Raw genomic sequence first — 27877 nt, 5'->3', positions numbered from 1 at the left:
AGTTGATGAATGTTTTGCAGGGGTGCCTGCTGGGGAAAGATCGCCCCCTGCTGTTGGATCTGAGTGTAACACAGAAGTCACCACCCGTACACCATCACATCATCTGCATGAGCTCGTCTTGCTCTCGTCCGTCTTGCCGTTGTTGTGATGTTTACCCGTCCTCTCTCTCTCCTCCTCTGCTTTTCACTTCCTGTTCATTCACCTGTTTCTGTGTCTCTTCATGGTGATTGCCTGGGTCTGACATTTCCTGTGTTTCACTCTCAATCCCTCTCTTTCACTCTCTGTACCCCCCCTCTTCGCCTCCCTCTCTCTCTCTCTTCACATCAGTTGTCTCTGTTGATCTTTTCTCCGCCTTTGAGCAGATGATCTGACAGTTTGTCTCTTCTCTTCCCCTTGCAGATTCACCCACTAGCGACTCCGCTAAATCCAAGGTGAGTTTCTGCAGCCCTAGGCCCCCCCCCTCCTCCTCTCCTCTCCTCCTCTCCTCCTCCTCTCCTCTCCTCTCTGGCTTGCTGGCCAGGGCTAAGGTAGGTCCAGCGCAGCTCCTTCGGCAGCCCGAGGCTCACTCCCGCCCCTCCCCTCAGGGTTGTGCTCAATAACATAAGACACAAGTTGAAAGGCAGAGACCTAAAGCAAAAGAAAAGGACACATGCAGTTGCTGATGCCTCTGTAAATCCCAAATCCCTAAAAAGCTTTGAAGATTTTTTTGATGTGTCATTTCCATGCCTGTGACACTGGTTGTGTTCGGCTTGTGGCAGAGAGGTCGTGCTTCACTGTCACTGCAGTGCGCTCTGTCATCCAGCTGTTTCATTGGCTGTGAATGTGAACCGTGCATTCCAATCATGTGGTGCTGCTTAAGCATGCTTCTGCTGCTGATGCTGCCATTACTGCCATCACCATAAGCAGTTGTCATGCAGTAGACTTGATTTATTGGGAATTGTCTGATGAGTTTGTCTGTGTAATCTTTTATTTTGTCTGAAAGTTAATGGCAGCTGAAAGGTGTGTTTGTGCGTGTGTGGCGGGGGGTGGGGGCGGCGGGTCTGTAGTGTACTTAGGATCACTAAACATAGATTTGTGCAGATTTTATTTTATATTTAGGTTTATTTGAAATTATTCCTATTTGCATTGATACAATTATGTCCCCAGATTGTGTCTGCTATATATTATATATTTTACAGTAATTCCGTCATTTTACAGTACCATGCAATTTACAACAGCCCACCAATCGTTCCAATGTATATTGAAACGTTAGAATATAAAATGAGAGCTAATGCTTGCTATGCATAGTCCAATAGAAGCTTCCGGAGCATTTTTAATTAGTTGCTTTCCTTCCACATCCTTTCTACATACAGTATTGTAAAGAAGGATCTGAGTGCTTTGGGATGTCTTTCATTAGAGACTCTGTGTGATGTTGCAGCACTGACTGGTGGCTTGTGAATAGCTATCTTTCTATTTGGTGTAGTTTCTCTTGATAATGAATATGTCTTCTTTTCTTTCTCCTCCTCTCTCTTGTTCTTAAAACTCACATTCTTCTCTTCTCTGTCATTCCTTCATGCCTGTATTCACTCCATTTCTCTCTCCCCCTGTCTATCTGTCTGTCTATCTGTCTGTCTGTCTATATGTCTGTTTCTCTACCTGTCTATCTGTCTGTTTCTCCCCCTGTCTATCTGTCTGTCTGTCTATCTGTCTGTTTCTCTACCTGTCTATCTGTCTGTTCCTCTATCTGTCTATCTGTCTGTTTCTCCCCCTGTCTATCTGTCTGTTTCTCCACCTGTCTATCTGTCTGTTTCTCCACCTGTCTATCTGTCTGTGTCCCCCTGTCTGTCTGCAGCAGAACTCCTGGGCTTACGGGAAGGATCAATGCAGCCGCGAGCTGCTGGTCTCCTCCATTTTTGCTGCGGCCAACCGCAAACGAAAGAAGCACAAGGACAAGCCGCAGCCTAGCAGCTCCGACGACGACCTGGACTCCGTCTTCACCCTCCAGGACCTCGTGGGGCCCCACGACGGGCCCCCGGCCCCCCAGCCCACGAGCCCCCCCCCTGCAGGGAGAACGGAGAAGAGGGAGAACGGGAAAGCCACATTGGCCGTCGCCGACACACCCAAGAGCCGCAAGGAGCACCGGAACTCGTTCTTCCTGCGGGACAAGCGGACGATCTCGGCCCCCTCGCCGTGCCCCTCTACGTCTCCGTCTCCGTCCCCGATCCTCCGCACGCCGCCGGTGGCAGTGGTGCTCCCCAAGTCCTCGCTGTCCGACGGCCCGTCCTCGTCCCAGCTGGACGAGCCCACGTCCGACCTGGGCACCATGAGCTCGGGGGCGTCCGTGCCCCGCGGCCGGCCCCGCCGCTGGCTCTCCTCGGCGGGGCTGGAGCCCGGCGGGCCCCTCGGGGCGTCGCCCGGCGCGGAGGTCAGCTCCATCACCTCGGACTACTCCACCACCTCCTCCAACACCTTCCTGACGGGCGTGGAGGCCAGCCTGCTGAGCCCCGAGGTGGCGTCGGTGGGCGGCAGCCGCGGCGGCGAGGAGGCGGACGACGAGCGCAGCGAGCTCATCAGCGAGGGACGGCCCGCCGAGACCGACAGCGACAGCGACTTCCCCGTCTTCCCCAGTTCCGGACCGTCGCCGGGGGCAACCACAGGGGCAGCGCTCTCCATCCTGGAGGTCAGCACTCCCCTTACCCAATCAGCTGGAAGCGGCCTAACCGCCAACCCCACCAGCCGCCCCTCCCTGCCCTCCCATAGGCTGATCGAGTGCGACACGCTTGCCCGGAGGCGGTCCCTGAGGCACAAGACGGACAGCGATTCGTCGGTGGACGGGATGGGGGTCACTGGAGGAGGAGCAGGAGGAGCAGGCACTGGTGCAGCAGGAGGAGGGGGCAAGGCCTCGTCCTTGACGTCGTCGTCAGGGAAACGGCTGTCGCGCATGCTGGAGGTAATGAAGAAGGGGCGCTCGACCGGCAGTCTGAGCTCCTCGTCACGCAGCGAGTCTGAGCGCCACGCTGCCACCACCACCGCCACAACTGCCACCAACACAGCGACCAATACCACCCCTTCCTCCTCCTCCTCCTCCTCTTCTTCCTCAGCCAACCCCAGCGCCTCCGAGCCCAACTGGCGAATACGCTTCACCGAACGGCTGAAGTTCCGAGTGCGAGGGTCGGCCGACGACGTCCTGGGCGGATCCGTCTGCGCCTCCTCGCAGCAGCAGCAGCGCAGCCGTTCGCCGGACCCCCAGCACCGGTCCAGCCGCCGCAACCGGGGCCTCCGCCGGCGCCACACCCTGGGCGGCCAGCGCGACTTCAGCCAGCTGCAGGCCATGCACGACTGGAGCGAGCAGGGCGGCGTGGCCCAGGGCGCCGAGCTGACGGCCGTGGACCGCCTCCGGCCCAAGTGCGGCTCGCAGGACTTCTCCATCCACCACTGGATCGCCCGCGAGAGGGACGTCGGACACGGAGGAGGCCCAGACCCCCAGACGACCGCCGCCACCGCCCCCGCCACGGGCGACCAGGAGCCCGGAGGAGACGGGGGTGGGGGGCCACACCACCCGGGGGGGGAGCAGGTGAACGGGGGGGGGCCACAGGCCAAGAGCAAAGCAGGAGTGTGTGTAGGAGGTGACGCCCACCCACACAAACTCTCTGGGGCGCAGGTGGTGCGCTCACGCTTCTACATGGGTGTGCTGTGACGTGGGTGTGTGTGTGTGTGTGTATGTATGTACAGGATGTGTGTATGTATCTACATGAGTGTGCTGTGACGTGGGTGTGTGTGTGTGTGTTTATGTATGTACAGGATGTGTGTATGTATCTACATGAGTGTGCTGTGACATTGGTGTGTGTGTGTATGCATGTATGTATGCATGTACAGTATGTATGTATGTATGTATGTATGTGTGTATATGTGTGTATGTATGTATGTATGCATGTATGTATGTATGTATGTATGTATGTATGTATGTATGCATGTATGTATGTATGTATGTATGCATGCATGCATGCATGTATGTATGTATGTATGTATGTATGTATGTATGTATGTATGTATGTATGTATGTATGTATGTATGTATGTATGTATGTATGTATGTATGTATGTGTGTATATGTGTGTGTACCATAGTATGTTTGAGAATGAGCAAAACCATGTACAGTTACATATGTAGATAAGCTAAAGTTACTGCACAATAGATTTTTTATAAAGTATATATGACTATATAAATATGATATAAAACTGTATATACATCTATATGTGTATAGGATCGTGAGGAAAGTAACTGGATTATTCTGTGTTTGTGTGTATCCTTGCCTGGAATGTTCTCATACTGGAACAGACATGAAAAGAGAACCTCTCTACTTCACTACAACCCCAGTAATAATGGAAAGGCAGTGTTGGTGTGTGTGTGTGTGAGTGTGTGCACTGATTGGGAGGGCATACTCAGACACGCACACACACACACACGTACCTAATGGAAGCCATGGACTGACAAGATCTGAAAGAAGTGATTGAGCATGAGATTATTACTGAAGATGTTTTCTTTTACTTTTTTGGGAGAAAAGCTGTTATTCTATCAGAGAAAAGAGCCTCTTATCTCTTCTGAAACAATGCTCAAATTCTTCCTACGGTTACCTTCATGAAGAATGTATGCGCTTTCTGGGTATGCTGACTAACGCGTCGTTGCTTGTTACAACTTGTCATGTAAACAAAAGCAAAAATGTAAATATCTTTCTGTGTACTTGAAATGTGTTTTTTTTGTTTGTTTGTTTGTTTTTTGTTTGTTTGTTTGTTTTTTCAAAGAAATCCTGGAAGAGGGATGTATTCTGAGCTGAGCGCTGTAGGAAGGTCCTTTTATTATAATTTTTTTTTTTACAGCGCATACATCGGCCAGATGCCAAGCTGGATCCCGCCCGAAGGAAAGTGAAATTATTTTCAACTCATCTGCACGGCCCTGTGCGGACAGCAAACGGTACCAAACTCTCTGCACACATCCCTCTTGGGAGAACAGTGTGATCAGGTCATTGCGATGACAAGGAATGATGATTTATCATGCTTAAAGTGGAAAATAGACAAAGGAAAAAGTGCCTCTTGTGACTGGATTCTTGGAACAGTTTGGGTGCCATGTTATGATTTTTTTTTTAAATATATTATTTTTTATTTTATTTCCTGTTTTGTTATTTTAGAGGATGTATTGTGACTACATTTTATTGAAAAACTCATTAAAATAATGTTACAGATTTCAAACAAAACAACCAAAGTTCTGGTCTGGTCTCTTTTTGATAACAGAACAGACGCAAGTTTCCACCTATATTATCTGTTTGTTTATGTATTCGTGCGTGTATTTCGTGTTTGTGTCTAAGAGTGTGTGTGTGTGTGTGTGTGTGTGTGTCTGTGTGTGTGTGAAAGAGAGAGAAATACATTGTGTCTACAGTGCATTCGGTTTCCCTTTGCTAGAGTGTGGAAACAGATATTTCATAACAAATACTATAATTTGTATGTGTGAAATAAATATTAGGACTCCTATCACATCATCAATCTAATCTATCCTACCTTACGCACAATGAAGGGTTCAATACTGAATTTGAACCTCAATATTGCTCTGAATGCTACGGAATTGTATTATGCGCAGGGTTCCCACGGGTCATGGAATTTCTGGAATATCATGGAATTTCATAAAAGTTTTTCCAGACCTGGAAAGTCATGGAATTTTACCATTTTGCATGCACAGTCCTGGAATATCATGGAATTTTCTTAACAGTTGTGTAGAAGCAAAACTCGTGTGCATTTTGTTGCTTTACTTTTTGGTTTTTGTGTATAATTTTGTTTCATACGTGATCCTACAACACTTCACCAGGGACGGTTTGGTTTCGCGCTATAAAATGTGCAACATTCTAGAATGCAAGGTCTTCGTTCGAGCCCAGTGTCTGGCAGGCAGTGGCACATATTTAAATGGTTTTAATTGTTTTTATTTACCTTGCGCTTACAGGGCTTTCAGCCAAGAAGGGTGGTTGTTTTTGACATTTACAGTTAAGTTTTACATATCTGGTTGTGTAAAGCTTCGTATAGACAAAGAACAGCTCTAGGGGTGAATATAATCTTCAGTTTTCACACTTTTAAAAACTTTTTAACATTTCTTTTTACGGAAGTGGTCATGGAAATTCTGTTTTTTGGGTCTGGAAAGTCATGGAAAATCATGGAATTTTATATTTGACTTTGAGTGGGAACCCTGTATGCGATACTACTAAATGCTATGACGTTTGATCTCAGTGTGCAGTACATGAAACGAACAGCAGAGGGCAATGCTTCCACACAAGCCGACCCTCGGTACAACGAGAATTTGTTTCAATTCAATGTCTAAGATCCAGCCATTAAATAATTTGCAAATATTTCAAACTACTACAAGCTACTTATATTCTTTCTAGTGGTTATCCATACATCAATGGAAGGTATCATCTGCCTGTAGGCCTATTCCACTCAACATTAATATTAGAAAATCCGCCATCAAAGACTGAGGCGAGAACGTGCAGTTTAACATGAAATAGCCCGATATCTCACTTGACACACATACTAGTATGTTTTTTTTCCCAGGTAACTTTTCTAAAATGTATGTCAGTGTGGTGCCTGTATAAGTGAAACAACGCCTACTTGTAATGCATCAACATTAGATTATTGGAGATCTTATTGACCGAGGTCAATATGATTTATGAACTGTTAACTACGCCATCGGCCCTTAACAAGTCTTTTTGGTATAAAAGATGTATACGCTATTAAAGTCACAAATGACAACTGAAAATAAAAGCTAAGAATAGAAAGCTTCTCAAAGTGCCCATCGTCAGGTGATAGATAATAATCAAATGGATCAGTCAGTCGGACGCCACCATCCCTGCCCCCCGACCCCCCCCCCCCCCCCCAACATTTGGTAACAATAGATATTAAAAACAATTTGTATTGCATTTGTTTTACGACTTGCTTGTGGAACACGGTCCACTCGGGTGTATTGTGGGTGTGCTTCTGCTGCTGAGAGCAGGTGGCCAGGTGCTACCACGGCAGTAGACTTGTGGAGCGGCCAAAGCCAGACACTGTTTCCCACCCCTGCCACTGAGGGGAAGAGGCGGGGGCAGTCTAGTCTAGTCTGCTGGCCCCACGACCAAGCTGGCTCTTAAACTAAAACTATTGGCAGGGGTAAAGGATGAGTTGGACTTGAGGGTGGTGCTCCGTTTCTATTATTTACTGCCTACATAGTTGTTTTCTCAGTATGCCCAAGGAGCTCGTATACGTTTACATGTAATAGTTTGTTTCTTTTCTTGCTATTCATTTCTATGACCAAAAAATATCCCCTTCTATAGTTGGTGCTGCTCAAAACAGCACTGTGTGTGTGTTCATGTGTCAGTGAGTGAGTGTTCATGGGCTAAGTGAATTCAGACTATCTTACCCGGTGCTGTTACCCGGAGTTCAGAAAGCAGTGTCAGAGCAGGTGCATTAGATGGAGTAGGGGGTCTCAGCATACAGACAGTTCGGAGCCAAATCAGACTGCAGGCATTTGGCTGGCTTTGCAGAATACAAGCTACTGCTGTATTTAAAGGTACAGTATGAAGGACTACGGGTGGTCTATTAGTAGAAATGGAATAAAGTATTCATAATTATGTTTTCATTAGTGTATAATCACCTGTAACTACAAACCATTGTGTTTTCATTGGCTTAGGATGAGCCCTTTGTATCTCCAGCAGGGCCTCATCCCCAGAGTCCACCATGTTGTGCCACCATGTTTCTACGGAAGCCCAGAACAGACAAACCGAAACTCTGGCACTAGAGAAGGTCTTTCGCATTTTTTGTAGCACCTGACGACCACTGTAGCTTCTCATACACGCTTTGAAAGGTAGAAGTGCTCCTCACCAGATGCCACAAAGTCCTACATACTGTACTTTTAAAGAAATGTTTCTTATTAGCTTGGCATTTAGTTGTAATTTGTTCATGAATGTGACATTAAGCTATGAGATAAAGCAGTTAGCCCCCCATGGATAGAGAAGCCGGGCTTTAGCCGAAATCGGGTTCATGCCATCATGTAAACGTACTGATTGTTAGCTAGTAATTGAAAGGCTTGACATACACCAGGAAATCAAATCAATCTGTTGTTTTATTTATCTATTTTGTATGTTTTTAAAATATCTTTGACTGACCAGTAGAGTGTTTCTGTGGGGCATGACAGGAGGACGTGGAGGGTGGGATTTTCAGCTTTCATAGTATCAAACATCGAACTCCACAGGCTTCCGCCCATCTTTTCAAGTGCCTGAGCTGATTGCCGGCAGGATTCATGACATTTTTAAAAAACTTGTCCCCACCACTCAACACATCTCAACACGCCAAACTGAATCTCTGTCCCCTCCACTCAATACATCTCCAAACTGAATCTCTGTCTGCCTGAGCAAACAGCTTTATTTGTCATTTCATTCCCCATCCCCCATTCTCTGTCTCTTTCTCTCTCTGGAGGGTAGAAATGAATGCCTTGCTCTGGATATCCTGTGAAGCTGTTTACAGCTAGGTGCTAGCTCAGCAGCCCACAGGGGCAGGAAGAGACCAAGTTTCATAGATCTTCCGGATTGCTTATGACTGCAGCCGTTAAAATAGGTCCTGGTTCAACTGAAGGATAAAGATACACACACACACAATCACATCTTACACCATGCGTACATATTGATATCACATACACACACACACACACACACAATCACACAAACACACACACACACTCATACACACACACACACACACACACACTCATACACGCAAACACACACACACACACACACACATATATGCACTGCAAAAATGCTTTTCTAACCTAGTGTTATTACTCTTATATTGAGATGAAAAAATCTAGTTGGTCTTGTTTCTAGCTAAATTGAACTTACCTAGTGCTCTTTGGTAAGGTTATTTTTGCCTATTTCAAGCAAATATTACTTATTTTAAGAAATCTTAACAAGCAAATTTGGCTGCCAGTGCGTTAAGCAAATTTGGCTTAAAACAAGCAAATTTGGCTGCCAGTGCGTTAACCTCTTGAGACCCTGCGTCCTCGTACGAGGACATTACATTCTGGCTCTGCTTTACCCTGTACTTAATTTTTCTGAATAAAAACCTGTTGTCCTCGTATGTGGACACTTCATGCTGCCCTCTAGTGTCATCAAACACGTCATACACTGTTTTGGGGAAAAGCAGTATGACGGCAATACCGACCTCTACGTTTTACCGGCAGTCACGTGACAACTATCGTAATGGTAGAGTACAAATGAAAGTTATGGCATTGAAACCTGTTTTTATATGTTTATTAACAGTTGTAGTATGATATGGCATCGACTTTTCCCCATTTCGATCATTACAAACAGCCCAGGACGTGTTTAACTTTCATGTCCTCATATGAGGACATCGGGATTTAAATGTGCGCTTAGATGCGCGCCTCAGGAATGCGTTCACGCAAACACATGATGCTAGTTTTCTAATTGTATGGCCACTTACAAATGCTGTTTTCCAAAAGTCCGTCGAACATGATGAATCCATTAGGTAGTGCATCAGCCTGACAGTTTGACTGAAAATAAAATCCATTTATGCTCCCCTAAATCCATGTCAGTTCGCTTTGACGGACTACTGCAGTCTCCTCTATTGACTAGCTAGCTCAGCGTTCATTATTCAAACTAGCCCGGCATTTAACAGACACCTCAACAACGCATTGACGTATCTGACGTATTGCAACCTACTGAAAGTGCTTCAAGAAGGTTGTTTTGCGTAGCGTATGTGCATGCAATAATTCGGCACATGCTGTGACGTACTGCAACCTAATGAAAGTGCTTCAAGAAGGTTGTTTTGCGTGGCGTATGTGCTTTTTGGGAAAAGATAGACATTACCCAATGATTCCAGTACACCTCAATTAAAATCACAGGCTGCAGCTCAGTTTTTATTTATAAAGTTTTGGGGATATTTATGTGTCCAGGGGATTTATTACCTAAATTCCATCATTTAATTTTTAGGCTACATATTACATTGAAAAATAGTCGTTAATTTGCCATATCAAACTACTGTTAAATAATAATTTAAGTGTGGACATAGACACAATAGAGTAGCCTGAATAGATACTGTAAATACATTTAATGAATTACATCCATGAATGTATAAATACACACACACACACACAGAGAGAGATAGAGAGAGAGAGAGAGAGAGAGAGAGAGAGAGAGAGAGAGAGAGAGAGAGAGAGAGAGAGAGAGAGAGAGCCAGTGTGCATAAGACCTAAGACTGCGGTACACACAAGGATGTACAACATCACACACACACACACACACACACACACACACAGACTGCGGTACACACAAGGATGTACAACAATACACACATACACACACACACACACACACACACACACACACACACACAGAGACTGCGGTACACACAGAGATGTACAACATCACACACACACACACACACACACACACACACACACACAGACTGCGGTACACACAAGGATGTACAACAATACACACATACACACACACACACACACACACACACACACACACACACACAGACTGCGGTACACACAGAGATGTACAACATCTCACACACACACACACACACACACACACACACACACACACACACACACAGACTGCGGTACACACAAGGATGTACAACATCACACACACACACACAGACTGCGGTCTGCGGTACACACATGGATGTACAACATCTCACACACACACACACACACACACACACACAGACTGCGGTACACACAGAGATGTACAACATCACACACACACACACACACACACACACACACACACACACACACACAGACTGCGGTACACACAAGGATGTACAACAATACACACATACACACACACACACACACACACACACACAGACTGCGGTACACACAGAGATGTACAACATCACACACACACACACACACACACACACACACACACACACACACACACACACTGCGGTACACACAAGGATGTACAACATCACACACACACACACAGACTGCGGTCTGCGGTACACACATGGATGTACAACATCTCTCACACACACACACACACACACACACACACACACACACAGACTGCGGTACACACAGAGATGTACAACATCACACACATACACACACACACACACACACACATACACACACACAAACACTGTTGTGTTCTAATGAAATAAAAAAAATTACACATGGTTACAAACTGGCAATCTCATTGTGTTTCATGGTAATAGAGACCCAATGTCCTCAAATGAGGACATCGTTTTTCTAAAAAACTACTTGCTGTACAGAGGTGACATTTTTTTGGGATATTTATTAAGCCATATTTAGCCAAAATAACAGAGAGAAATAAAAAATGCATTCAAATTTATACCCCGGGTCTCAGGAGGTTAAGCAAATTTGGCTTGTTAAGATTTCTTAAAATAAGTAATATTTGCTTGAAATAGGCAAAAATAACCTTACCAAAGAGCACTAGGTAAGTTCAATTTAGCTAGAAACAAGACCAACTAGATTTTTTCATCTCAATATAAGAGTAATAACACTAGGTTAGAAAAGCATTTTTGCAGTGTGGATATACGAAGCAAATCCCACAATAACTTCACTCATAGCATGTCCTCTCTCTCTTTCTCTCTTTCTCTTTCTCTCACATGCACACACGCAAAACGGGAAACGTTCTTTCGACTGCTTTGTATGTTCACATGTGAAGTAGTTGACAATAAAGCTACTTTGACTTTGACTTTGAAAAAAAAAAAATTCACAGCTCTGAGCTCTTTTCTTCTCGCAATCCACTTACAGAGCAGGCTTGGGAAAAATGGTTGCTCTAGAAATGCCATAGTCTCCAGACCCGATAATCAGCCAGTCCACAGTGCCTGGCCTGAAACTGTCCCCTAGCCCTCTGATAGCTTTACCCATTCACACCTCCCTCTGCTATTGTCCTCTACAAACACTGCCAGCCTAGATAGCTATATCTTTATGGTTCCATGGTAAAACACCACAGACGAGTCATATTTAGTGTCAATAAATCTTTATTATATATCCTGCTAAGAAAGAATGGATCAGTGGCAGCTGATAGTGTACGCCAGAGAAAAGGTTTACTTAGAATTATATGAGGAAAGATGTGAAACTATAACAATAACACATGTGAAATAAACTTTAATGACTTCTTTAGTAACTAAGTCTCTCTCTTTACAGTACCCTAGGCTTGCGCAAAGATATAACAAAGATATGACAAACTGTTAAATTGCACGTTGACCATTAAGGTTAGTAATTTAATAGTTTGTCATATCTTTGTGAAGGCGAGCCTGTGTTTCTGATCTCATTGGTGTGAAGTCACTAAGGTTAGATTCCCTTGCCTGCCCATTTGCAATTTACTGTATTTTATGTTTTCATGGAAGCCAAACATTCATAGACTTCCTCACTGGGCAATTGATTCTCTTCACAATCCAGTTGGAGGGGTAAAACACTCAATAGAGATTAAATAATTTTCTAAAAAAAAAATATTTGAGCGATCAAGTGGGCGTGAACCCAGTTTAGCTTTTCTTTGATGGCATAAATTGTATGTGCTAGCCTAGGCTACTGTAAAGAGAGACACTTATTTACTTATTTATATTTCACAGTCAAATATTGTTGATGTGCAACACATCTAGCTTAGCAAAAAAATCAATATGGGGATAGTATTTTGGAACAGTTTCTCTCTTTTATGGTAAGTAAAGGTCTGTAATATGTATGCAACATGAAATTGACTTGATGAAACCAGCCATGACACAACTGCAAGCTCTGCATCATAAACTAAACATCACCCCATCGTCTCACATCCTTCTCCCACTTCCAAAATATAGTTGGGGCCTCCTCGGATTCAATAGTGGCACGCCGCTGCTGTAATGGATAGGTGATCTCATAAGCTCTTCACTGGTCTTTATGCCACATTAAAACTCTATGGGACATAACACTGACAGGGGTCATCTTTATGCCTCAGTTTATTTGGTGACAGGTGTCCTAGTTTTGAAGAACCATTGGGACAAGGGGTTCAGGCGACTGTTATGACATGTTGTTAAATGTTATGTGTAGTGTGTAGTGTGTAGTGCTGTGTGTCCATAAAGCTTTGTCACCCATTCTTTCACATCTTTCTCGGTCCGTGTGAGCTTATTGTTATGATATTGTCAAGATATTGCTTACTGTTTATGATGTGCCAATGATCTCTGTGAAATGTATGTTGTGCACGTGTTTGTGTCCATTCTTATGAGAACTAAGTGTATGTGTGTGTGTGTGTGTATGAGTTTGTGTGTGTGTGGGTGTGGGTGTGTGTGTGTGTGTGTATGAGTGTGTGTGTGTGTGTGTGTGTGTGTGTGTATGAGTTTGTGTGTGTGTATTAGTGTGTGTGTGTGTGTGTGTGTGTGTGTGTGTGTGTGTGTGTGTGTGTGTGTGTGTGTGTGTGTGAGTGTGTGTGTATATGAGTGTGTGTGTGTGTGTGTGTGTGTGTGTGTGTGTACATCAGACTCCGAGGCAGCTGTTGCTCTTCGGTAGAGAGAGTGCACGGCTGGATGAGCAGGGATAATTGCAGGTGCCAATCTGTCTCCAGCTCTTTAATGTGGCCCTCCGGCTTACTGCTCACTGGCCCTGAGGAGTGAGGAAAACACTCACCTAAAACAGACACCATCAACGAGTGAGCACTCTCTCTCACACACACACACACACCCACACTTCCTCTCACACTGTCACATTCTCTCTCTCCTTCCCTCTCTCTCTCGCTCTCTTTTACTCTCTTATTCCTTCTCTCTGTGAGACAGGAATTCCTCATAAGAACCCTGTCTCTGTGGCACACAATCGTGACCAGTAACACAACATTCCACTTAATAAACTACATATCTTTCCATGTGCAAGGACCTTTTTCTGCCTCTGTTTAAGTGGCTGGCCAGGTTCATATTAGCAAGCGACCCTTTTAAATCCGCCATCCGTGCTTATCATTGAAATGCTGTTATCTCTGTGATTAAGAAGCAGAGACTTTGGACACCAGGATGTGCGCCACGTCACCCCCTAGGGTGGAATGACTCACTCACCATTCACTGCTTACTTCAGAGCTCCTGACTACTGGTGCTGATGCAATTCTAGACGGCCGTGACATCAGTCCCCACACTGTAAAAAATAACTGACCCTATTTACGTAAAAAAATTGTGGTAACAATTTAGCCCTACCTTTTTCAGGTAATTCTTACTCAGATTCCCAAATATCCTTTACTACAATATATCACGTAAAGCTTACATAGATTTTTTAGGTACATTTTGACCTTCAGTTACACAGATTTTCCAAATGTCCTTTACTATAATATATTACGTAAAGTTTACACAGTTTTTTTAGGTAAAGTTCACCTACAATTACAGATTTTTTTAAATGCACTTACTATAAATCAATGGATGGGGAGGAGAATCCAGTGTGGGTAATTCGTAGGGAACGTAGAACATCTTGTGTTTACAGAGAGTCAAGCTTATTCTGAGTCATTCAGTAACCTGGGAAATGCTTGCCTGGGTATCGAACCTGTGACTATCAGGTGAATTTGGAAATCTTGCACTCGGCAGGATTTCAACCTGCGCTCCTCACCTCCGTACCGCTGTGCCCTTACCACTACGCCACGGTGCTTGATAGAAGCAATCTAAGAGATCCATATTTAACCAAACTATCTGTTTTAATGGATTTTTGGTTTACGCGTTAGCAGCCACCCAGAAATAATATTCGAGACTTTCAGTTAAGACTTACAATACTCTGCAACATCAACAGTTTATCTAATATTATTGCGAGATTGACAAAATGTAGTAATTTTATGTAATATACACATTTAACTAAGGCACATTTACAACACCCCAAAATCATTTTTTACAGTGCATGCAGCCGTGCCATGAGGTCACTCAGGCCCTTTCTCAGGTGATGTAGCAGACAAATTGGTAGGTGTGAATATTAACACATATTTAGGCTAATCGCCTTTTATTTTTAAGTAGTGACAGTATCCAAGCGATCATATAACTGATAGTTTACTACTCTTAATTGTAAATACGGGTGTATTGATTTTAAACGCTCCGGAAATATTAATACAAGTCTGTTGTACTTGACTATGTTAAGGTGATGCAATGCTCAGTTATACTGCCTTTCTGTATAAATGTATGGTTTTGAGAGCCATGGCGTCATAATGATGGTATTAAGAGGTGGATTCACTCAGTTTCAACATCTGAAACTGTACAGAGGCAAGGTACACACACACACACACACACAAACTCATACACACACACACACACACACACACACACACACACACACACACACACATCACTGATGGGCTAGGCATGAAATGCACGGCTCGCCACTGTATTGAGCCACACTGTACTCATCGTTCTAAATGACTGCAAAAATGTCATTGTTATCTTTGAAAATGAAAGAGTCACTTAATTTTGTATGAACTGCAGTAAGTGGCTAAGCACTTAAACTTCTTCATAAAGCAACGTACTAAAATGGCCTACTCTACTTTTCCGCTTGCTGATTGGTTAAACAGTGCTGACGGTTTAAATGACCAGATAAGATGTGATTAGCAATAAATCGTTCAGCATTTGTCTATCATTTAAATAGTTATAATCTCATTCATTTGTTTGTATTTATTTTTTCACGGCAATAATAGCTTTTTCTGTGTTGTTCTCTCTCAGTCTCTGTATTGTGTGATATTCAATAACAGTTCTGATGATAATCCTGGGCTAGCCCCCGTACCACACATTGAGCTGTGTGATCATGTGTCGGCTTGCTCTCCTGGAACGCTCAGTTAACCATCCGTTGAAAAATACCTCTGCTCCTCCCTTCCATCTGTGCAAGTGAATGCAGATGAAAGAACATGTGTGTGTGTGTGTGTGTGTGTGTGTGTGTGTGTGTGTGTGTGTGTGTGTGTGTGTGTGTGTGTGTGTGTGTGTGTGTGTGTGTGTGGCCAGCATAGCATTATATATGCAGCTTACATTTTAAATTGTGCTCAAATATACCTCGCCTCTGAACAGTTTCAGACGTTGAAATTGTCTGCCATGGAGAGAGGATGGTCGTTCTCTCTCTCTTTCTCTTACTCTCTCTCTCTCTCTCTGTCTCTCTCTCTCTCTCTCTCTCTCTCTCTCTCTCTCTGTCTCTATCTGTCTTTCTCTCTCTCTCTCTCTCTCTCTGTCTCTCTCTCTCTCTGTCTCTATCTGTCTTTCTCTCTCTCTCTCTCTCTCTCTCTCTCTCTCTCTCTCTCTCTCTCTCTCTCTCTCTCTCTCTCCATCTCCCGTGTGGGGAGAAGATCCATGTCTCGCATTGCATCTGGGAAATCAATGACCCTGAGCTGGACTTCTGTGAAATGTGATATGGATGTGTGTGTGCGTATGTGTGGGCATGTGCGTGGGTGTGTGTTTGTGTGCGTGTGTGTGTGTGTATGAGTATGTGTACGTTTGTGTGTGCGTGCGCATACGTGCGTGTGTGTGTGCGGGCGCATTCGTGTGTGTGCTTGCGCATACACGTTTGCGTGTGTGTGAATGTGTGTATGCCCGTGCCAGTTGCAGGTCTGTGGCAGACCTGGCCACTGCCTGACAGAGCACATGACGCAGGACGCATGTCAGAGCAAGCTCCAAGCCATGGGGTCAAAGGACCTATCTGCAGACCTCAGAAAAAGGATTGTGCCAAGTGCCTACTTTTCGAAGGACAGTGAAAGTTCCACTACATGGCTGGACATATTTCAGAAAGATCTCATAAAAGGAGCTTTTCAGCTAAAATGATAGCAAGTATGTGGGAGTCAAAGGAGTGGGACGTGGCTTAAAGCTAGCCTGGTGACACCAGCCTACGTATTTCCGCCTGAATTGATTTCAAGCTCATACTCAGTCTGGCCCAACCCCATTGACAATCGTCTCCAGAACTCAAAATTTTGCAGGACCAATCAGCGAACAGTTCAGAGCTGTGACGCAAAACTCGCCTTGGAGGAAAAGACACGAAAAGCTATCGGAAAAGTTGTCTCAACTCTCGAGAACATCAGAAAATTAAAAGGAGAACAAGAGTATTTTCTTGTAAGTTTTATGATTGGAAAGGACGTCGTAGCTCTTCTCCCAACTGGCTTTGGGAAGAGATTAATCTACCGAATGCTTACTAAACGTTGCTGATTGGTTAAGGGAACTCCCATGATTTTAAACCTCAAGATAAGCACCTGCCCATCTCGGAAACCAAAATGCATTGGGTTGGCCCAGACTGAAAGACGGAATGAAATGGAGTCACAGGCTGGTAATGGCCAGGCTAGCTTAAAGCCCCATTATGCAACAATTATACTTCAGGATTAGGGTTAGGATAAGCAGTTTAACCTTAAAATAACAGCTTAAAAAAAATTGGGGCGCTACAATGACTTTTAATATGGAGAATTGCCTCCGTGCCATTGCCATACCAGGCATATAACTGCGTTCTGTAGTTTTGCCTGCCGCAGCCCGCCGGCCTGAATTGTTTACTTTCTGCCGATCTAGTAAGTAGCTTATTTGACGTCTTGCTTTGTCTTGTGTTGCACTTGCTTGATGTTTGACTGTGTAAGGACAGTCGTTGAGTAACTAGTTTGTCATAATGTCAAAGTCAGCACATTTCAAGAGATTTCGTTAGTTTTAGCTGCTAACATACCTTTAGCGAATAGCTATTGATACGTTGTGCTGCTTTAAGTCAGCGAGGGGTCCAGCACATGGGTAGGGTTTCCCATGCCTTCCTGCTAAGAGGCAGCGCTCCTGAGACTCTGTCAGTTCAGATGGCCTAAAGGGAAAGTAAGGTTGCAAACCTGTTCACATGACAAGTGCAGACTCTTATGTGTGGTAGGCTCACTTATATCTGTGTCTTATCTGTAAAAATGTCCCAGATATCAGTCCTTCAGAGTTACATCTACAAGCTCAAACTAGTTTGATAATGGGGAGGCTGTCAGGCGCCTTACTACGTGCAAAAGTTCAACAGCATGCAAACAAAAGCAGTGGTTACAAAAAAAAGGTCAAATATCACTGGATTGTGATTTGGTGCAGCAAGTCTCTTTTGTTTTATATGGCGTAAGGTGACAGATCTTCCATAGACATCTCATCTAAATCTCAAACATGAACAAGTTGAGTGGGCCAGTTCAGAGATGGAGTGGGTAAATGACTGCACTGAGTGAGTGAGATGACCTGCAAGTCACTTAGGTAGGGGAGCCTGTTGACAAGAGCAACCTGGAAGGTGCAACTGATTTCCTTGTCTAGCAACAAGCAATTTGAATCTTAACTGTTCCATTCTTCTTTTTCAAAATTATCACACCGACTGTAAGTAAATAGAGCTGATAAATACCCGAAGAGAGCTGACAAAAAATATATAATTTTAACCCACTGGCAGGAATACAATCAGTAGTTTACATATGTATTATTGGGAGTCAACTTAGGAGACCTAATGGGTCCAATTAACCCCAACCGGCTGCCCTATTTAAAGGGTGCCTCATTTTCATGAGAGAGGACTTTAAAGAGAGACTACTTTGGCAATAAGGTAAACCGCTTCCTGGCTGTGAGGCGGGGGTGTCTGTGTGTCTAGCTGTGAGGACACTGTTTCTTCTGCTTTGTTGGTGTGCCTTGTTTATTGTGCCTGTTTCTTTGTGCTTGTTTTGTTTGCCTCGTTTTGTACCGCTAGCTAATGTACTCAGCATCGTGCTTAGTACCTGGGCCTAGTTTGGGGCCCGTCGTGTGCACTGAGAGAGCCAGTATTGGGCCTACATGGGCCAAGCAGGTGCCTTAGGTGCCAGGACTTGAGTTACTGTGAGTACTGTTTTGTATTTTTGCTTTGTTTGTTTTATTTTGTGGGCACCTGTTAAGGGGTTACTGGTGAGAGTCCCTTTGTGTATAAATAAATATATATATATATTTTTTTATAAGAAACCACCATCTCCTGCACTGTTTTTCCCCCATCTTCACCAAGTCCGGTCGCCACATCCTGGAAAAACGTGGTGTGACCGCCTCACTCCATAACAAGGCTACAATAGTTACTGGATGTCAGTTCATATATATATATATATATATATATATATATATTCCTGAAAACAACAGATTTATCTTGCGCTTACGTGGATGTACTGTAAACAGAGCTGGTGAAAAGGTGCACGTCACATTACGTTGGCCTCAAAGTCACCAGCACATGTTCCTGATACTGCAGGTATGTGGCGTATTGAAATTCTCAACAACAGCTGCCCGAAGCACAGGAGCTGATAAGATGAAACAGCACCACAGAACTGCACCTGACCCAACAAACTCAATATTTGCTCATTTTGGCCCATTTTTCAAATGTGTCAAATCAAAGTCCTCTACACACATTTTCTGTGTGCTTTAGGTTTTTTTTTACCTCTACACTATGGAAAATGGGGCAAAGTAACATCAAATGTTACATCATATGTGTACACATGTTAACAATGTTTGACATTTAGGAAATCTGAATAAAATCTCTGTTTCCATGCTGAGTAACATATTCAGCCTTTCCTCTCTCCTGACTCATGTTTGTTCATTTTCAGTTTGGCGATAAAGAATCGGTGGGTGGACCATGGATATGTCTTTTGGCACATAAATAACACACCAACAGCAAAAGTCCAACTATGCTTTACCGAAACGTGCCAGGGACACATGGAGCGACACTTTCTGTGATTGTTCTTACTAAACATCACACTTTTGAGACGCCATGACGGGCTTTCGCACAGACTGTGTCCAGAAACCGCTCTCTTTGCTCTTTGCAAAGCTTGGGTATCTGGTTGGATCTTACCCGGTCTGTTTCTTGATCATTCCTCTGCTCGTCTCCGCTGGTCTAGGAGGGGGATTTTACTTTCTGGCAGACCGGGGGGACAATGACATCGAACAACAATTTACACCCACTAATGGATGGTCGAAGGAGGCCAGGAGGTTTGTCAAAGACAATTTTCCACACGACGACTCCATGTTCTCCATCCAGAGGATGTACACGGAGGGGAATTACGCATCAGTCATCTTATCATCGAAAAACAACAGCAACGTATTTACAGAGGGCGCTTTTGAAGACATCATTCATCTGGATGGCAAAGTGAAAAATATCTCTGTTGATTCCAACGACAGGCATTTAAGATATGAAAACCTGTGTGCCAAAATGAAAGACAAGTGCATGCCGAATGTAATATTAAACGTCATTCGTTACGATCCCCAGAAAATTGAACGTGCAAATATCAGTTTTCCTCTTCACGAACTTAAAGGCAGACCGGAATTTCTTGGGTTTACGGTCGGAGGAGTCACCCTATCGGAGGGTCTGATTCAGAGTGCCGAGGCTCTAAGGCTCTTCTACTTCTTAGAAGATGGAGGAAACTCCTTCTTGTGGCTAAAGCAGTTCCAGAGAGTGATGTTATCTGAAAACAGCTATGATGAAATTAAGGTACAGAATTGTGATGTGTTGTTATTTGTTGTTATTTGGAGCATGATACTGCTTTCTCTCATTCTACCATTCTATGGATATTTAAATACTTTGAACTTAAATACTCTATACTGTAATTCAATGATTTCTCATTTACTAGAATCCTAAATAATAGAACAATGCAGATTTCAAATGAGTTACACTAGGTTTCTATTGCTCATAGCTTGACTTTAGTGTCTGCTTAATTACTAAATGTAAATGTAAATTGTAAATTTAGCTTCATCACCATAGGAGATGATTTCATAAGGGTATTTTTTTCTCTAGATGTCTCTCTTCACTTCCTTGTCCAGGCAAGAGGAGTTTGAGAAGCACACCCCTGATGGCATACCTCTGTTTAGCATTACTTATTCATTGGTCATCTCCTTCTCTGTCATTTCCTGCTTAAGGTAACAGTGCACTTAGGGATGAGATCATCCCTCCCATACTATCTAGAATTTAAGAATACACTCAACATGAGCAGTTTCCTTTCTGAAGACTGTTGGTTTAGAGGTCAAGGATTTACATTCTGGATGATACCCTTCGTATAGTGTCTTTTTATTATGTATTTTCCTCCACTGGAGTAACGACAGGGGGAATACTGTGCATTTCATGTCGACTATTAATCACACACCTCTTTCTAAAGGAGCGTATAAGGTAGAGATGCCATTCGTGGATGTATCTGGATGAATTCAAGGTCAGAGGAAATGAGTCAATGACCTTGGAATAGCTTGAATCACACGGCAGAAGATGTGTCACAGGAAATTGATACATTTGCCTTGTACCCGCTCACAAAATGCACAATAAACACATTTTGTTTACGATGTGCTTTGCTTTAGGTTTGACAACGTCAGGAATAAGGTGTGGGTGGCCTTCGTTGGGGTGCTCTCTGCAGGCCTGGCAGTGCTCTCTAGCTTTGGCCTCATGCTCTACATCGGGGTCCCCTTCGTCATAACTACTGTCAACGCTCCTTTCCTCATACTGGGTAAGGTGTTAGATATTTGAAATAGTTTCCGTTTATTATTCCTCGACATTGAAGGCTGCCACGACGATATCAAAATAATTTGGGTTACCTACTTAAAACAAACAGTGAAGAAACTTCGCATTATATTTGGTGTGGATTATATATTGTCTCATAGTATCATTTGTTATTATTTGATTCATCATATCATCACATTTTACTACTAACTAACAACGATTTAAAATGAATATGACTGTACTGTACATTCAAATGTGAAAAATCATATTCAGTGTTTGTGTTTTGCAGAACACATTAAAAAGGTTTCCATCTTGTGAGGTCTTTGAAGTTTGGACTGACGTCAAAAACATTCTCAAGCTTTTAATTTCAAATTTTGACTGCAGCCTGTTAATCTCTTGGCTTTATGCTTGACTGATAATGCTTAAGTCTTTATTCAATGTATGTAAATTCCTATTCTGACGGTACCACTTTACAATAAGACTCCATTATAAATGGTCTATAAATGGTTTATAAATAGGTTATTAATTAGGTTGTAAACCCTTTGTAAGTCATTAAGGCGAGACACGGCAGGCAAAAACATCGTTTTATCAGCAGTGGTCAATTTTGAGATTTTGAGCTAGTTCACTCCCTAAACATGTAATCTTTCATACTAGCATAAAGAAAATATCCTACTTATACATTAATGTGTATATTTATTCACATTTTGTCTGTTCGCGGCGTCAGCATTCTCATAGGTTTCCAGGAAAGTTAGCAGTCTAACGTAACGTGCAGTATGTCGGCTTTCTGATGCTTGACATGTTTGGTACCGTTGGAAAGCGCTATAGCTCTCACACAACGTTATCTAATCCAAATAAGGACATTTCCTTTCCAGCAGTAACCAATGATGTTATCAAAAACGGGGGTTTAAACATAAGGACGCAATTTCATTGGTTTGCGGTGGTTTCTGATAACGTGATTCGCTCAGACGCATCACGTGGTATGGCTTGACACTTCCTGAATCTTTAAATGCGATTTTCTCAAAATGAGTTTTTTGTCATTCTCCGGTAGATACTTCTCAGCCTATGTAGCACCTATGTACACCAAACTTTCCAGTTATACACTTAGCAGTCTTATGAAGATATTTACAGAAGGATTTGTTAATTAGTCATTCCTGGCCTGATTTATGTGACATTTTGATCAAAAAAAGGTGGCGAAAATCGTTTTTTTAAGGCTATAGACAGTATATTTTGATTTTCTAGGTAATGAAAGCAGATATCCTGAAATCCCTCTGTAAATTTGTTTGCATCTTGTATGTTAACAAAATGAAAATAAAAAAAATCACCTGGCTTTATCGTATGCCCAGATATATCTACCGGAAATATATGCAAATTTGAGCATATTTAATTAGATAAGGCCTAATTTGCATAATCAAACATAGTAATTACAGAAACTTGTAATACATTTTTTGTTCATACATGTGTGAGTAATCAACTGAGGAAGTTTCATGGTGATATCTATTATTTAAAAAGAATACCCTATTCACCTGTAGTGTCTCGCCTTAAGGTGAGCCATGGCAGGTGAAAAGGGTAAAATGTTTAAATACAAGGGATCACCATGAAACTTTACCAGTTGATTACATACATCATTATAAGAAAAAAATGTATTACAAGTTTTTGAATTTTGCATATTCAATTATGCTAATTAGGCTGGATCTCACTAAATATGCACGTTTTTGCATATGTTTCCGGTGCATGAATCTAAAACTGTGATAAAGCCAGGACCAAAATTCTTTTTTTATTTTGTTTATATATCAAATGACAAAAAAATCCTCACATGGATTTTAGGATATCTGCTTTTATGACCTGGGAAATCAAAATATACTATCCATGGCCTTAAAAACAGTATTTTCGCCATGATTTCCAGGTTAAATGACCCATAAATGTGTAGATGTCTTCATAACAATGCTATGTGTGAAACTGGGAAGTGTGGTGTACCTAGGTTCTACATAGGCTGAGAAATGTGTACCTAAAAATGAAAAAACACTCATTTTGAGAAAACGGCATTTAAAGACAACACGTGAGGCACTGAGCGAATCACGTTAGCAGAAAAGCGCCGTCAGCCAATGAACCGACTTTAAAGTCAGGATTGGTTGCTGAAAAGAAAGGAAATGCCCATATTTGGATAACACAGCCTTCTGATCGAGGCTCAGAGCTTTAAAATCATACCAGACATGACAGATGTCGTGTAAAAATCAATATTTCACCTGCCGTGTCTCGCCTTAATAGGCCCTTATAAATGAGTTATGAACACAGTTTTTATACATCGATGCAGGCTCACTATTTGGGAAGATCCCCATCTTGGCAACCCACTGTCTATCCCTTAACTTGCTGTACTAGCCCAATTGCACACTCCCTACTATTCTTGTATCTGTTACTAGAGATTAAACCCCAGGAGGGGGGGTGCTCACAACGTGCCCCCCCCCCCCCCCCCCCCCTGGATGGATGGATACTTTATTAATCCAGAGGGAAATGTTAGGACATCCAGTAGCATCCAGACACAACATCCATTTTTTTTCCAATTTGAATTTGAATTACATGGGATGCACACTATGGTCTTTTCTGGTTTTCCAAAGCGGGGGGAAGGGGGCTTTTTGTGTTTCCGTTCCGTTCCAACTCCTTTTGAACGTGTTCTCCCTATGTGGATGTGATTTGTGGATGTTGTGTCTGGATGCTACTGGATGTCCTAAAATTTCCCTCTGGATTAATAAAGTATCCATCCATCCAAGATCAAGTTACTGCTACCTACTCATTTCACAACAAATCACCGTTTATTAATCAGTTAAACATTTATAACTGGCAAAATTGAGCCTTATTGTAAAGTGTGAAACACATCATCATCTAGTAATCAGTAACAATTATTTATAACTGGCAAAATGGAGCCTTATTGTATTTTTTTTTTTTTTGGGGGGGGGGCACATTGTGAGCACCCCCCCTCCTGGGGTTCAATCTCTAGTAACAGATACAAGATTGGAAGGGAGTGTGCAATTAGGCTAGTAGAGCAAGTTAAGGGATAGACAGTGGGTTGCCAAGATGGGGATCTTCCCAAATAGTGAGCCCACATCGACGTATAAAACTGTGTTAATAACTCATTTATAAGGGCTTATTAATGACTTACAAAGGGTTTATAACCTAATTAATAACCTATTTATAAACTATTTGTAAACCATTTATAATGGACATCAACCCTTCAGAGAGCAAAACACATTTGATCTGATTCTCTCTGCCTGATTTTGTTCCAGCTATTTCACATTTACAATATTGTAATAAAAATACTCTCTGATTTTTATTTTGTAGGGATTGGTGTTGATGACATGTTCATAATGGTCTCAAACTGGCAGCAGACCAACGTCAAAGACCCTGTTGAGAAGCGCATGGCGGACACCTACAAAGAGGCAGCCATGTCCATCACCATAACCACCGTGACGGACATCCTCGGCTTCTACATCGGCCTCATGACTGACTTCCCGTCAGTCCAGTACTTCTGCCTGTACACCAGCACGGCCATCTTCCTGTGCTATGTCTACAACATCACGTTCTTCGGAGCCTTCCTTGCACTCAATGGCAGGAGAGAGAGCAGGAACGGGCACTGGCTGTCATGCATGCAGATCCCGAGCGAGAGACCTGAGGAGAGCTCCAGCTGTGGCACCCTCTGCTGCGTGGGAGGTCACTATGACGAGGAAAAGGGCTCGGAAAGGGAGCACCCCATTAACCGCTTCTTCAAGAGGCACTATGGCCCCTTCCTGATCAAACCATGGACAAAAGTGGGCGTAGTGCTGTTGTACGTGGGGTACGTGACCCTGGCTGTCTATGGGTGCTTCCAGGTTCAGGAGGGAATCGAAATGAGCAATCTGGCCGCTGACGATTCTTACGTGAACACGTACTATGTGGATGAAAGGCGATACTTCTCTGGGTACGGACCGACTGTGATGGTGATGGTGAGAGGGGAGTACCCGTACTGGGAGGAACCGAAGCGGGTCGCGCTGAGATCTTGTCTGACCGAGTTCACGGAGCTGAGCTTCGTCAGCAAGGACGTCAACATGTCATGGCTCAGCATCTATGAGGAGTATTCTAACCTCTTTAGCTTGAACAACAAGACCACCTTCATGTCAAACCTTCCAACGTTTTTTGCGTTCGTGCCAGAGCTCAGACTCGACCTGAACATCACAGATGAGAAGATCTACGCCTCCCGGTTCTTTATCCAGACGGTGAACATTGCCAATACTACAATGGAGATCAAGATGTTTAATGAGCTAAGGCAGACCGCTGGGAAGTGCACCGTCGCTGACATACTGGTTTTTCATCCTGCATTCATCTTCTTTGACCAGTATGACATCTTGGAAAGCAGTACTGTCCAGAGCATTGGCTTCACAACTCTAGTAATGTTGGTCATCTCCCTCCTTCTGATCCCAAACCCAATCTGCTCCCTCTGGGTGACACTCTCCATCGGCTCAGTCATCACCGGGGTAACAGGCTTCATGGCATTATGGGATGTCAACCTGGACACCATCTCCATGATCATCCTGGTTGTGTGTGTTGGCTTCACTGTGGACTTCTCTGCTCATATCTCATATGCATTCGTGTCCAGTGAGAAACCGTCGGCCAATGAGAAAGCCATAGATGCTGTCTTTCACCTAGGCTACCCTGTTTTACAAGGGGCCTTATCCACCATAATAGGGGTGATAGTTTTGGCCACTTCAAAGAACTACATCTACCGTACCTTATTCAAGATTATGTTTCTGGTTATGGTTCTTGGGTTAGTTCATGGCCTAGTGTTCATCCCAGTGTTTCTGACCATGCTGTCCTTCAACTGCACTAACAAAGACAAGAAATCCTATGATTTTGAGGATAACTGTGAGACTGCCCAGAAGGCCATTATTTATGAGAATAAAGCCTTTCAGACAGACAATGAGCCGTGTGTGTGTACAATATGCACATAGCAAAGTGACTTTTGTTAAGAACATTAAAACACAAAATAATCAGGGATATTTATACTAGCAGACCACAGCTCCCACTCTTGGAATATTTAAGTATGTTGTATGGTATAGAAAAACATAAAGGTATGGTATTTGTTGTATGTATTGCATGGTATGCATTGTATCTCTAAATAACGACTTGAATACTAGTAACTTAGTCTTGTGAGAATGAAATATCAGCAAATACTTTACAATAAAGTTTAAGACTCCTTCTTATGGTCTCTGCCTTATGTTCAAGACACATACTTATACTTATTCTTATACACATACCACAATTCCAATGGGACTTTTCTAGCTGTCATTGTTACTGATATTTGCCAGTTTAGGCTCATCCAGTCTTCACTGGAGTGACATTCGTAGTGTTAAAAAGCAAAGAAAGCAAAGTAATAAATGTTAATATATTTTAATAAAGTTTGCCTGTTCAATATAACATCAACTACATTTTTTTTTATATGGTGGTGGGTTTCTGCCAGGTAGTGTCCCTACCAATGCTGAGACCAAACCTAAGCCCTTGCCCCCAAGGGAAGAGTTGGTGAATCACGCCACAAAAGGACAATGCCGCATCCTCTCCCTTCCCAGTGTATCCATGGGTTCATCTTGGGTTCATCCTCTCCTTTCCCAGTGTATCTCGTTTTGAAATTAAAGTAGTCTCTTAAACGACACTAGTGATGGGTTCATCTTACACAGGCCATTGCTACCAAAACACAAAGCCAGATATTGCAATTTGGTCCACACCCTACTGTAACCCTTTACGTTACTTTATTGGGTGCTTTCTCTCGGTTCTCAGGGCCTCATGCTTTCCCTATTGCCCGTCTTTTGCCAGATTGAAACTGTTGAGAATTATGGTTATAATCCAGTGGTGTGGTGAATATGAAGCAGTTTTGCAACAACAAGTTCTGCCAGGTAGTGTCCCTACCAATGCTGAGACCAAACCTACGCCCTTTGCAACAACAAGTGTAATAAGGTCTGTGTGCAGCAATGGGTGTTATGATAAGTCAAACAGAATAGCCTGTGTGCAGGAGTGAGTGCTTTGTTAGTTCAGCAGACCAAGGTCAGGCCAGCCAGACAGGCCTAGGCACAGAGAAGCCTGTGTGACAGGCAGAGAGGTCTGTGTGATACAAATATGAAGCAGGGGTGCAAACTTGTCACCTTTCGGCGAAATTTGCCGTTTTTAAGCCAAAAAGGTCACTTGTGTGATTCGTATAGATCTACAATAGATCTGGGTGGGGGGTGGGGGGAGGGGTCCTCCAAGTAATCTGCGAACGCAGGCTGTCATTCAGGTGAAGGCATTTTCAAAGAACTTTTAAAAACTTTTAAATATGGCATTTAAGGTAATGTGTGACGTTGGTACGCTGCAAGAACGTTTGGCTTTGTAACGTAAGCTATCCTGCTAATGTCAGACAGTTCTCTGACAGACGCCAGAGCTAACCAGAGCTTGCACATTGA

General features: G+C 43.3%; 2 protein-coding genes across 5 annotated transcripts in view; both read left to right on the top strand.

The window, feature by feature from the left end:
* The window catches only part of arhgap21a (Rho GTPase activating protein 21a), a 100720-nt gene extending 96895 nt beyond the window's left edge, over positions 1–3825 (top strand). For all 4 annotated transcript variants that reach the window (XM_080855307.1, XM_080855306.1, XM_080855309.1 and 1 more), the window contains 2 exons: positions 400–431; positions 1832–3825. In XM_080855307.1, coding sequence (XP_080711433.1) covers positions 400–431; positions 1832–3676 — 1877 coding nt within the window. In that variant the 3' untranslated portion in view covers positions 3677–3825. The remainder of the gene's footprint in view (positions 1–399; positions 432–1831) is intronic.
* Positions 3826–19709: 15884 nt separating this feature from the next.
* Positions 19710–26395, top strand: LOC308378140 (patched domain-containing protein 3-like; the record flags this gene model as incomplete). Its single annotated transcript, XM_080854971.1, has 4 exons — positions 19710–20426; positions 20730–20851; positions 21281–21426; positions 24753–26395. 4 exons carry the CDS (start codon positions 19710–19712, stop codon positions 26393–26395), a joined length of 2628 nt encoding a protein of 875 aa, XP_080711097.1.
* Positions 26396–27877: the final 1482 nt, after the last annotated feature.

This window comes from Sprattus sprattus (assembly GCF_963457725.1).
Source record: "Sprattus sprattus genome assembly, chromosome: 17".
Classification (NCBI taxonomy): domain Eukaryota; kingdom Metazoa; phylum Chordata; class Actinopteri; order Clupeiformes; family Clupeidae; genus Sprattus; species Sprattus sprattus.
This window is presented reverse-complemented; position numbering and strand designations above follow the sequence as displayed.